At 36.9% G+C, this 13,962-nt stretch overlaps 1 protein-coding gene across 4 annotated transcripts in view; it reads right to left on the bottom strand.

Annotated features, from left to right (window-relative positions):
• The window catches only part of LOC126259235 (myosin heavy chain 95F), a 399,009-nt gene that overhangs the window by 17,024 nt on the left and 368,023 nt on the right, over positions 1-13,962 (bottom strand). For 3 of the 4 annotated variants that reach the window (XM_049955854.1, XM_049955856.1, XM_049955853.1), the window contains 2 exons: positions 9,744-9,794; positions 1,799-1,919 (listed from right to left, as the gene is read on the bottom strand). In XM_049955854.1, coding sequence (XP_049811811.1) covers positions 1,799-1,919; positions 9,744-9,794 — 172 coding nt within the window. The remainder of the gene's footprint in view (positions 1-1,798; positions 1,920-9,743; positions 9,795-13,962) is intronic. The other variant, XM_049955857.1, reaches the window with a different exon arrangement.

Raw genomic sequence — 13,962 nt, 5'->3', positions numbered from 1 at the left:
CAACCATACTTTTCTGCAATATTCCGCTGAAAGCTTCTGCGATTTTGTAACACAAAATAAATTTTCTGCACAGAGAAACAAAGCACACAATGAAAACAGATCATAACTGTTGGGTTACCAGCTACAAAGGTTGCCTGAAACTAACTATTAGCCACTGCAGCCACTACCTGCCACAGCAGAGCAATTTGTCAACAGTGAACAGAACATATCACTATCAGTTTCCATACTTCAGGACTCCATTCCACTGAAGTCAGAATTAGAGAGTCTGTGTGATTTTCCATTAAACTTACCCTGTGCTTGGTATTCACTCAGTTTATTGTAGACATTTTCCATGGGCACTCACAAAACAAAAATAAATACCTTAACATTTGTCTAAATCGGAGCAGTAGCAGACATTCTATATCACAGATGCTAACTGCAGTACAAAGTGAATATCCAGACAGTAGTTAGTGGCCATAAGATGGAGTCTGGCACCCACAGCATCGAAGGTAAATTCTCATGTACAAATGATTCACAGCTGGACTGTCAGCAAGGAACTATGTCACAGAAATATTTTTAAATGGTCATGTTATTACACTCGTGTGAGAAAGAGAAATACACTGTGACTTTGCTTGCATTAGAGATGTACTTTTAATACACTGATCAAATGCGGCATAAAAAATGTATGTATACAATTGCCTCAAGCCCTGGCCTTCTGAATGCTTAAGATCACACACTGAACTTGCTGTTTACACTGTACATCATTTGCCATCAGAGCACTAGGACAAGCAGCACAAACTGGAGAAGAAGAAAACTTTACCTAACAAATTGCTGCAGCCTAGAATGTCTCCAGCTTGTGCATACTGGTGGACTTAGAATTCTAAGTGTGGTCATTTTTATTGGCACATAATTAGTCAGATAAGCCATTTTCAAGGCAACAGCCAGTTTTTATTTTGAATAATGTACATAATGAAACATAGTTCACTTTTCAAGCACAGAACATTTTAAAACTGGGTGATTACCTTTTACTGTTTCCAATGAGTAAAACGAGGGAAATAATTCAATTATAGAGCTGCACATAGCACTAAATCCTGTTCCCATCCATTAACTACAAAAAGTCATTGCACTGGGATCTGCACAAATCATCCACCAATACACCAGATGTACTAGATACATAGGAAATGCCCAACTAGGCATAAAATATGAAATCCAACATACTGAACTCACTTGCTGTGTTTACTGTTATAATAATAATAACATGATTTATTATCAGAAGATGTATCAAGAGGATTTGGTTACGTCATTTCTAGTAATTACAGACTTGTTCCAACTGTACAAAATTTTACGGTTTGCTCTGTTTCTTCACCTAAGTACAGAGAGAAAAAATTAAGTATTCTGTTTGAACCAGACATTTTTTAATTTGGAGACAGAGGCAGATAGGCTTACAAAATTGAAAAGAAAACAAAAGATAATTCATGAAACTACTTTTGGATGGAATGGCACTTGACAAAATTATAGACAGGGATGCAAAATGTACGGGTAGTATTTTCTCCAAATATATTTTCGGCCTAGATTTCATTTTTACTAGTTCAGCATTTTCTTAGTAAGCACTTGTCCTCTGTTTTGCACGATGTGCACCCAGGAGGAAACCATAGCTGGCTCTTCTCAAATTCTTATCCTTAGCAATATGACATCAAACGACCACTTTTGCAAACCCTATAGCCAAAGATACCCGACTAGTTTATTTACTCTGTAGACAAATCATGAGGCAGACAATGGGAAAGAGAACAAAAACAGTTATATTGCGAAAAATTCTCACCTCCAGTAGTTCAATATCACATGAAGTATTAATTGTGTCTCTTAGTTCTGAATATTTCCACTTTGAAAGATCATATTTCTGCTTCCCTTGACTTCCTTGTATTGAACGAGCTAGCTCTGACCTGAAATTATGGAAAAAACTAAGTAATATTGTAAAGAACATACAAAAAACAACAACAATAGCACTCCAAACTTCAGAACAACAGGTTATTCTTGATGTAGGAAATATGCATTGATTGGCAAAGGCATGGGACAGGAGAGGGAAGGTCTACCAACAACTAGGCCATTAGAGACAATGCACAGGCTGAGATTGGGGAAAGAAGATGGGCTGCATCCTTTTCAAAGAAATGATCCCTAAATTTATATGGTCATAAGGGGACTTTAGCCATCACCTTCAAAAATGCACATCCAGTATCTTACTACTGCACAAGAACATTTGGTCTTGAGCAAAATGTGTGAATCATCAGAGCAAACATACATGTAATAGTTAGTCCACATCATTTTCTGATATTCTGTACCAGCAAACAATACCCAGGTGCAGATATTGAGGCAGATAGTGTAAAGCTGAACAAAAATGACAAAATTTCAGAGGTAGTTCCAGGATATCTTCTGAGTATTCTATTTTAAGTGACACGTGGTATCCACTAGCTCATTACAGAGTAATTGCATTCCATTTGATTTCCTATCATCATTTAATCTGTATCTGCATTGCACAGAAAATACCTACACTGAAAATGTCAATGGTATGCACAGTGCATCTTGTTTGGATGTGAATTTATTCCATTCACTCGTGGTACCTGCTGTTGACAACACTAATAACCACTTTACTCTTCATCCTCAAGCCTGTATTCAGTACTGTTTTGTTATGCCTTGAGCTTGTTTCTATGGCAGTGTTAGTTATATGTTAACACTGATGTGATGCATAACAGTATGGGTAGGATTCCCTCACGGTACCTGCTGTTGACAACACTAATGCCCACTTTACTCTTCATCCTCAAGCCTGTATTCAGTACTGTTTAGTTACGCCTTGAGCTTGTTTCTATGGCAGTGTTAGTTGTATGTTAACACTGATGCATACTAGTATGGGTCGAATTACTGATGAAGATGTGGCTGTTGTGCACAGTGTGTATTGGTTCTTTGAATGCAATGGAACAGTGGCACAGTGATGTTACGCAGTTTGTTTCCACACAGTGGCAGTGACTATATCACAGCAGTTATATATTTGTACACAGGCCCCTGTGAGAAGCCAGATAGTTCCTGTGTTAAATATGGTGATTGCAGATTACAGTCTTTTCATTGTTGTAAAAGCATTTCCACAGAAACAAAGGTAATTAGGATAACAAACTGAATAAATCATTATACATTATTACTCTGTAATGAGCCACCAGAGATCGTGTGTCAGTGGAGCGTGGAGTTGAGGTTCACTCTGTATTCAGAGTGAGCTGTAACAGGATCTTACTTAGATGTCCTGTTGTAATTTATTAACCATATAATTGGTTAAGTACTGGCTTGTGACTTGACAAATACAGTAAATTTGCTGCAGCCCACAATTTTTTTAACTGAACACTGATGCATCACTATGTTGGTGTAATAGCAACCTAATTTATAAGGCATCTTTCAGATTTTTGCTTATTATTTTTATTTTCCACTTCATAAACATGGGAGAAAATTTCACTGTATCTGGTAAGCCAAAGAAAATAACACAATTATAAAAAGAGAGAATAATGAAATTCAGGGAGGGTTGTAAATTTCAGGAAGTAAATTCAAGCTCAAAAGAAGAAGAAGAAGAAGAAGAAGAAGAAGAAGAAAAATGAAAAAAATTCCTTGCATAAAATAAAGTACAAACATATTGGTTGATTCCTGGATTACAAGTTGTTCTATAACTATTAAACTGAAAAATATTTTCTTGCAAAAACATAAACTAAGGATTCCAAAAGCATACGAAAATTCCCAAGGCATTTAAATGATACTTCCACTAGTGTTCACTTCATTCACAGTACCACTCACAGTTACATTCCTGGTTTGATCACTATGAACCTTTTGTCTGTGTAGTAAATTACATATGTTAATGGCAACATATTTATAAGTTTATACACAAAACAGAGGAGAAAAATAATGCTTTTAAAATATAATGTACATTATACAAGATGCAGTGACAAGGTCTCCAGACACAAATATGCAAACATTTGCAAAGCATGTTTCCCAATGTAAATTTTCCAACAGGTTGAAGGATATTGTGCAGCGGCCACTGACAGTTTGTTTTCAGACTCAGTTACCTTCTAATTGGCTTATCTGATCACATACATTGAGGTGACAAAAGTCATGTGATACCTCCTAATATCGTGCTGGACTTCTTTTTGCCCAGGGTAGTGCAGCAACTCAACATGACATGGATTCAACAAATCAATGGAAGTCTCTTGCATAAATACTTGCTGCTTCCATAACCAAACATAATTGTGAAACTGTTGTTGGTGCAGGATGTTGTGCACAAATTGACCTCTCAGTTATGTCTCATAAATGTTTGATGGGATTCATGTAGTGCAATCTGAATGGTCAAATCATTCACTCAAATTGCCCAGAATGTTCTTCAAACAAGTTGCGAACAACTATGGGCCAGTGCCATGAAATTGTTGTTTCGGAAAGTGAAGTCAATGAATGGCTGTAAATGGTCTTAAAGTAGCTGAACATATACATTTCTACTCAATGATCGGTTCAGGTGCACCAGAGGACGCAAACCATTCCATGTAAACAAAGCTCACACCATTATGGAGCCACCACCACCTTGCACAATGCCTTCTTGACAACTAGGGTCCACAGCTTCGTGGGGTCTGCACCACACTTGAACCCTACCATCAGCTCTTACCAACTGAAATCAGGACTCGTTTGACCAGGTCATGGTCACAAGCCAAGGAGAGGAACTGCAGCCTATGTCATGCTGTTAGCAAAGGCACGCTAGTCAGTCATCTGCTGCTAGAGCCCATTAACACCATTTTCTGCTGCACTGTCTTAACAGATACATTCATCGTACATCCCTCATTGTTTTCTGTGGTTATTTCACACTGTGTTGCTTGTCTGTTAGCACTGACAACTCTACGCAAATGTTGCTGCTCTTGGTCGTTATGTGAAGGCTGTCGGCCACTGCATTGTTCGTGATGAGAGATGACGCCTGAAATTTGGTATTCTCAGCACACTCTTGACACAGATGATCTCTAAATATTGAATTCCATAATGATTTCTGAAATGGAATGTCCCCTGCAACTAGCTCCAACTACCATTCCACTTTTAAAGTCTGTTAACTCCCATTGTGTGGCCATAATCACGTTGGAAACCATTTCACATGAATCAACTGAGTACAAATGACAGCTTCACCAATGCACTGCCATTTTACACCTTGTATATGTAATACTACCGCCATCTGTATATGTACATATCACTATCCCATGACTTTTGTCACCTCATTGTAATTAGATGAGGTAATATGCTCAAAATTTTCACCACTATCTTGGAACCAGGTACTATTGTTTTTAAGGCATTATCTCACATTTATCCATATTTAAACTACATTTATCCACGTTTAAACACAGCTGCTGTTTATTAGACAGTGGAAATCTTGTCCAATGCTTCCTGCAAATCCTTACAATTGTCTAATAATGATACTGTCCTGTACACAACAACATCATCATGGAACAAATCTTACAGTACTGCTGATCCTGTCCAACAAATCATTTAAATATACTGACAACATTAGAGGCACTTCTTCGAGAAACACATTATGTTACTTTTCTTTCAGTGAACGTACTTCATTCAGTACTGCATACTAGTTTCTGTTAGTGAAATTTCATAGAGTCACTCAAGTATTCTTCATGTTATTGTATCTTTTATAGTAGTCAATGATGTGGCACAGTGCAGAACACCTTTTGGAAATCTGTTACTTGTCCACCTGCATCTATTGTTTGTGAGATGCCATGTTTCAAATGATTGAATTTTCCTGAATCCATGCTGATTCTCTGAGAGAAGTTTGTTTTCTTCTAGGAGTGTCTTAATGCTTAGAATGTGCTCTAGGATCTTGCAACAGACAGACATCACAGAAATTGCAAAGGCCACCTCTTTGAATAATGTCACTGTTAACCAAAACCTGAAACTTCCAGATCATTATGAAGTAGAATCATCTTACAGTGAAAACGAACAGCACAATACCTGTAACCTATAAGCAATGCCATTTCAGAACAGCATGTTTTCTGAATTCATCACCAATCCACCATCATTTAGCATTCATGGAATCACTTGCACAAAGCATATAAACTATCTAAGCATGGTGTGGGTGTGCAATAACAATAATTACAGTCATACCATCCTGAAATGGTCAAGCTTTACAATCAGTTGATTTCCAGCAAAGCTTCAACATTGTTTCTTGTTTTCTGCTTTGCAGTATATTAATATGGCTTCCCTTGGTTTATTCTGTGGTCAGATTAGGCTGCTTTCATAGGTGGTCATGCTAATGTGCAATAACAAAACTTGGAGTGGTCTACGCCCACTTGCAATGGGTGAACACTGTCATCAAGTGACCTTTAATGATAACTTACAGGCTGGCATTGTCAGCAAGAACCTCACCAGATTCTTTTGCATCCAGTTCTTTTGCCCATCTTTATTGATAATTTTTAGAGGACATACAGCCCATTCATTTGGAGGTCATGGATTTATAACACACTAGCATCTCTGGTACCACATCTTAATTTACTGGTCCATTCTGAGCCATTACATACTTCAGTAAAATATTGGATAATGACAAGTCAAATCTGATTAACAGAAAGTGTTGATTAGTGATAGATAGGCAAATGGATACCAATGGGGTGGCCACCACATTCCTTATACATGACACTACCTTTTTTAAAGCCTCCTCAGTATATTTCTATATAAGACCCTGCATGCCACATATGTTGAACTTCACAAATAGGCTACTGATATAGTTCCTATCATTTACAACACTCACAAATCTGTCATGGCATATTATATATACAGCTCACCATAATTTGCACACCGAATCTGGTGTTGACTACTTTCAACAGTTAATGTACATCACACCTACTGATTCAAACATGACTGGCAGAAGTGGCCACATTACTAAACTTCACTCTCTCAAAAACTGTTAGTCTCAAATTATTAAGTATTAGATCACATTTACAGCATATACACATTAACCTGTATGAAATTTTGTAAGAAAATAAAATGTCCAAGAAACATTATTCATAGAATTGGCCTATAACTGCATACAGGTTTCAGCTAAATACATTTGCAGTGTGGCTGCTACCCTTGTGAACTGCTATACCGTGTTTCACCTCCAAGCATTTGTACCTATGAGTCACAAGCACCCTGATTTTCAAGTTATTATATGAACATATAAATAAATTTCAGTATCTTTTCACTTCGTAGTAATCTAATACAACTAATATCAGCGCAAAATGATCAGTTTATAAACATCTACTACCTCAATTACTGTTGCCTAAATGACATGTTTTCTGATTAATAATTTCATATCCTGAAATCAACACTATACTACCCTGAATTATGCTAAGTGGTGAAATATAAGTAATTACAGAGGGAGCATGCACTCAGATTTGGCAAGAGCAAAGCAACTATTCCATCATTTGCTTTAGTGAGAGTGCAAGTTTTGCAAATGAACACAAACTAAAAACATGTGCCAGACTGTTGTTTCCTCTGTTTATGTGCCTATGTATTGCTCAATATCTCACCTATGTTTTACTCATATCACAATTAAATATTTACATAGTCATGAATCAATTAGATACTGAAGTTATCACGAGTTGCCTATCTAAAACCAAATGTACAAAAGCATTTGAAATGTATGACAGAAATTCACTACAGCTTTGAAGCCCAAATACATCCATACAAAAATAGTTTACTCAGTATTATCTACTTAGAGTATAAATTCCATCTCTGTGACTAAATGGAAGGCAGTTTGTTTAGCTGACAGATGTGTTTCGCTTTCCAGTCTGTGATATTCAGATTACACATTCTAGCTCTAAATCAAATGAGTACAATCACGAACTTGCTATATTAAAACAAGTAGCTGTGACTAAAGATTAAAAAGCAAAAGACGTCAAAAACTTGCATAAGAATTTAATTAAGAAGGTAGATGGGCAGTGTAGATGGAAAAAAAGAGTAGTTCTCCACACTGACAGTCAACATCAAATTTGGCATACAGAGTTGTTCATAATAAATACTCAAAGTCAGACTTATACAAGATAAAATCTGGTGCCTATCTGAAAGTTTATGCAGGCTTAATGAGCAGATTTTGTAAGTCAGCTTTAGAGAATATTATAAAGTAGGTAATAATAAAACAGCAGACATAAAATAGGATGCATGGATCAACATCTTGATATTTATCACTATGTTCCTTAAGGATGCTATTTGAATGTACTTTAAAAGCTTGAACTTTTCACTAATTTAAAAATTGCCCACAACAGTTGTTAAATTAATAAAGAGGTTTTTTAAGTATTTTCTGATCTTTCATGATGTCCCTTCTCCAAGCTTTTTGCCTTTTTCCTAAGTTGGGGTTCCTTTTTCTGACAGCTTGCATTGGGCTAATAGTAGCTTGATTCACCAGTTCTTTCTTACTGGATGTTCAGTGTAAACTTGTGATCGCCAGATACTAATTTGTTACTCACAGATTGTGCCTGCAGATGGGTGTCATCTATCTTCTAGAGCATGTCTGGATAATCTACACCATTAGTCAAGTAATTTTTTATTATTTCTCACTTTGAGAAGACTTTTTCTTGAAAATAAATTTTACATTTGCGATTGAAGAGTTACCAACCTCATATTATTACACAGTCAACTATAGGTTTCCGTTTCAATAATAAGAGCACCAACATATTTGCACTGTGAGCATCTCTCTTGTCCTCCTCAGTTTCTTAGTATTTTACTACTCTTTTTTTCTTTCACTTTAATCAGAAAATCTAATGATATTTTGGTAATAAGTTGAAATTGGGAATGATACCACTATTGTGACCTGAGGCTGAAATATAAGATCTCTCCCTTCGCCAATATGTTCACCAAGTTTCCCCTAAGAAATCATTCCTACTCTGTACACCAAAATGTGACTGGAAACCAAACAACCTGCCTTCCATTTAGTCAAAAAGAAGGAATTTATATCCAAAGGAGGTGCCAATATTCTACTTCATCACTGTGCAATGACAAAAGCTACATAATGACAAGTTTATTCATGCTGGAATGTGAAAATGTTAACACAATATCCCCACCACAGTTGCACTGTATTTTATTTATTTCGCTATAGCTAGTTCTGGGAATTGCTATTATCAAGTAGTGTATGCATCGACCATGTGTAAGACTTTAGAATGTAGATGGTACAGTCACCATGTCACGTAAATGCTTCATTAAGAATGGGTTTCTGTACTTAAACCTTGATTACAAAGCCACTGAGTGTCAAACCTGCTTGCAAGCCATAAAATTGCTCTTATGTTCAGGGACTTCTACACTCATGCATATTTCACTTCAGAACGAGCAGTAAACATGAAATAAATAAAGAAGTAGTGCAGCTTGGGTATGGGTATGGTGTATCTTTCTCACAAATACTAAGCACAAGGAACACCCATTGAATAATCCTGGCAATCAATTAGGGCTGTTACAAGACCATGACAGGAAAAAAGAGAGAGTTAATGGCAACAGTACAACAACATTTTACAAGTGTGCGGTAAAATTAGCAACAAATGTTACAGCTTTTGCAGCAAGTGAAAAGAGAGCTAATCATTAGTGCAAGGCAATAGTGAAATGATATTTTTTTACAAATGTACAAAAAGTAGTAACAAAAAGAGTTAAAAGAATCACCAGAGACAGTAGTAGGACATGCAGAGTGCAAGAAGCTGTGTCACTATACATATAGCACAGTGCAATGTGATGGTATCTACCTGTTGAGTTTACTTGGCGTTGGACTTCTGACTTCATTGTAGACAGGCCTACTGTTGGAGAAACAACCATACATGGAACTGTACACAGAATATTTTTACATTTCAGTGTTTACAGAACATCACAGAATAATTCATTGTCACACTGCCCACATGGAAACACAAATATTGCAAGCAGGAAAACTGCAATGAACAAGCTATAGTCACTTATACACTATAAATATTGAAGGCATCACATAACAGTTGTAGAAGTAATAGACAGACAAATTAGATATTTTTCAGGGGGATAAATTTCATAACTTATTACCAAGATTCATTACATATTACCAAGAATTTCTGATAAAGACTGCAGAATTTCTTGACTCAAATTGATTATGTGTATTTGTATCTATTTTATCTAATACTGCATTATTCTCCCAGACTGTTATATTCACTGTTTACAGAAAAAGTGAACTGCAAACAATGAAGAGTTAAAAATATTTTTAAAATGTAATAAAAATATTTCTTATAGTTGACAATTCTTGATTTATTTAGTCATCCCTATGTTAAGAAACATAAAAATATTAAAATGTCAAAAACATAACTTCACAGGCTCAACACTTTAGCACTTTTACAACATGTATGCAGAAGCAGTAAGGACATACACAATGATCACAGCCACCTCTGTTGTGTTCATAACCACTGCCACATCAAGAAGTAGCACCTCTTGCAAGCTAGATAATTGTTAAGGGTTATCTGAAAAATAATGCCTAGCTCTGTCCCTTTAAACTTCCTGCGACAGTCATTATCTAAATCCCAAATGTAAAAGTAAAGCAGTCTGTGATTCAAGACATTGTGATCAACCTGTAGAAACACTTTAAATAGTTTCTACCAATATAACCTACTAACTCAAGTATGGGATGTGACTTTTGAATGGAAAAAAATTCTATTCTTTGAAACCAAGGTTTGTGCTGATTTGAGGCTTACAAGCTGAGAAGAGAGACTCATTATTCATTAGCACTGATGCATCAACACGCACGTACACAAGACTAACAAGAAATCTGGTGTACCCTACTGTTTGTTACATCGAGGAGTCGATCCTTTTTTCAAACTGTTCATATTTGAGTTCCCCTAATTCATAAAAATACTCTAAGCTAGGACTGGAAACTTCAGAGAACAGGAACTGTTGAACCACAATTAGCAAAAATATGGATCATCCTCAACACCATTTACCATGTATAGGAATCAGACAAAGAAATCTAAGGAAATCTATTTTGATAGCTAATATTGAAATCCATGTGGTTTATCATACCAGACACAATTCCTTACATATAATGTCCTATAAACTGCCTTTTCCTTCATTATACTTTGGATAATTTTGTAATTCTTGAGGGTGTCTCGCAACATGTTTGTTGAGTCTGCTTTGGTGATCTGTCACAAAAGATTAGATGTAAATCATAGCACATCATAACTGCTGTGGAACAGGTCACTTTCTCATATTGCACTGCTTACATCATATCCATTGCTTACATAAGTCTGCTCCAACATTTTGGGTCACTTTTTACCATATCAGTGGATATGTTGCTTTTCTATGTGATTCTTCTTTGAGTTTGTAACTAACATGACAGTCGCTCATTGCTTTCAAGTGGGACTTTATGAATTTAATATGATGCTTAGTAGCAAAACCCAAATCATAGCTGGAGTTATCATAGTATGCTGGGTACTAAAACAGTTAATGGTTTAGTACCTGTCACTTGAACATTTAAGAAAAATCTGTGCAATAATATGAAGTTATGACATTTATTATATCCTGACAACAGGCATTATCTTAGGACAAATATTGTTAAGCTGTAGTGATTATTGAATTAATCAATCCATATATCAAAAATCATTTACTCCAACTATTTTCCCACTTTTGGTGGACACAAGACCTTACAGATCTGAAACTAGCACTTTTTATGACTGCAAGTCTGTCTGGCACTACATCTTAAGAAGTTTTCAGTCTATATTTGCTTAATGTTCCACATTAGAAATAAGTCTCTTGTGAATAGTTACATTGGTTAAACTATCTAGTAAAACTAGATCATAGTGTTGAAAAAATTGACAGGAATCCTGGTCACAGACATTAGTAACACTTGTTTTCTGATTATTGTTAGTTAGTTCAAGTAGCACATAATGCTGAAAAGACAGACACGAATCTTGCTCATACACAATGATCACATTTGTTTCATGACTATTGTGAATTTGTTTATACACTTTTAAAACACTACAATGAAGGGACATGATCTTATTAATGCTTCACTATATCAACTAATCAGCTAAAACACACACACACACACACACACACACACACACACACACACACACACACACACACACAAAGAGAGAGAGAGAGAGAGAGAGAGAGAGAGCAGTTCAGCAGGTTTAGAAAGAAACAGGAAGAGCTAGCAGATTGGTGGAAGACAGCAGAGCAGGTGGGCAGGCTAAGAATGTGGGAGGAAGTGGTGTCATGTACACAGGCTAACGACGCAACACCTGGGTACCAGAGTTAGTGAGGTGGGGCATGCAATGGTGATGTGGAGGCATGGGCTTGGAGGGTGACAGGACAGAGACAGGATAAACTGTTGGGTAGAGGGTGTGAAGTCAGTGGGTTAGCGGAGATTGAGGCCAGGAAGATTATGGGGGTGAAGGATGTCTTGCAAGGAGAGCTCCTGTTGACACAGTTCAGAAACACACTTGCTTGAGGGAAGGATCCAGATGGCATGAGTTGCGAAGCACCCATGTTGCGCTCAACAGTGTCACATACCTATTCATCCAACCATGCCCAACAATCAGCTGTAAAGGAGCATTCCCCCCTCCTCCTCCCCTCGTTGCCCAATATTGTTCCGGTCAGGAGCAAATGAATAATATCCCTTGCCAGAGCTTTGATTACCTATCATCACGCCCAAAAATGTGGTACATGCTATCCGAGCTCCTTCCCATCCCTCCTAAAGTAAAACTCTGTTGTCCAGTTCCCCACTCAACCGACACAACATCCCAGTCCATTCCTATACCACTTCCATTCCAATCCCTTGCCGAATGGGTGCTACACCTGTGGAAGACACAGGTGCAAGACCTGCCACATCCTACTCCAGTATTTTCAGTCTTCTGACAGGCTTGATGCAGCTCACCATGAATTCCTCAACTGTTCCAATCTCTTCATCCTAGAGTAGCACTTGCAACCTACGTCCTCAATTATTTGCTGGATTTATTCAAATCTCTATCTTCCTCTACAGTTTTTGCCCTCTACAGTTCCCTCTAGTACCATGCAAGTCATTCCCTGACGTCTTAACAGATGTGTCCTATCATCCAATCCCTTCTCCTTGTCAGTGTTTTCCACATATTCGTTCTTGGCCATCCGCCCTTATTATTCCCTCTTGGCTCTTGTACATATTGTATATTACCCATCTCACCCTATAGCTTACCCCTATTTTTCTCCGAATTTTGAACATCTTGCACCATTTTACAGTGTTGAACACTTTTTCCAGGTCAACAAATCATATGAATGTGTCTTTATTTTTCTTTAGTCTTGCTTCCATTATAAACTGCAATGTCAGAATTGTCTCTCTGGTGGCTTTACCTTTCCTAAACTCAAACAGATCATCAACTAACACATTCTTAATTTTCTTTTCCATTCTTCTATACATTATTCTTGTAAGCAACAGCTGTTAAGCTGATTGTGAAATAATTCTTGCACTTGTCAGCTCTTGCAGTCTTCAAAATTGTGTGGATGATATTTTTCTGAAAATCAGATGGTATGTCGCCAGACTCATACATTTGACACAACAATGTGAATAGTCATTTTGTTGCCACTTTTCCCAATGATTTTAAAAATTCTGATGGAATGTTATTTATTCCTTCTGCTTTATTCAATCTTAAGTTCTCCAAAGCTCTCTTAAATTATGACTCTAATACTTGATCCCCTGTCTCTTCTAAAGCGACTCCTGTTCCTTCTTCTATCACATCAGGCATTTCTTCCCCCTTATAGAGGCCTTCAGTGTACTCTTTCCACCTATCTGCTCTCTCCTCTGCATTTAACAGTGCAATTCCTATTGCACTCTTACTGTTACCACCCGTGTCTTTAATTTCACCAAAGGTTGTTTTCACTTTCTTGTATGCTGAGCCAGTACTTCTGACAATCATTTCTTTTTTAATTTCTTCTCATTTTTCATGCAGCCATTTCATCTTAGCCTCCCTGCATTTC

This window comes from Schistocerca nitens, chromosome 5 (assembly GCF_023898315.1).
Source record: "Schistocerca nitens isolate TAMUIC-IGC-003100 chromosome 5, iqSchNite1.1, whole genome shotgun sequence".
NCBI classification, from domain to species: domain Eukaryota; kingdom Metazoa; phylum Arthropoda; class Insecta; order Orthoptera; family Acrididae; genus Schistocerca; species Schistocerca nitens.
The sequence above is the reverse complement of the archived record's forward strand: the minus strand, read 5'-3'. Positions and strand labels throughout refer to the sequence as shown.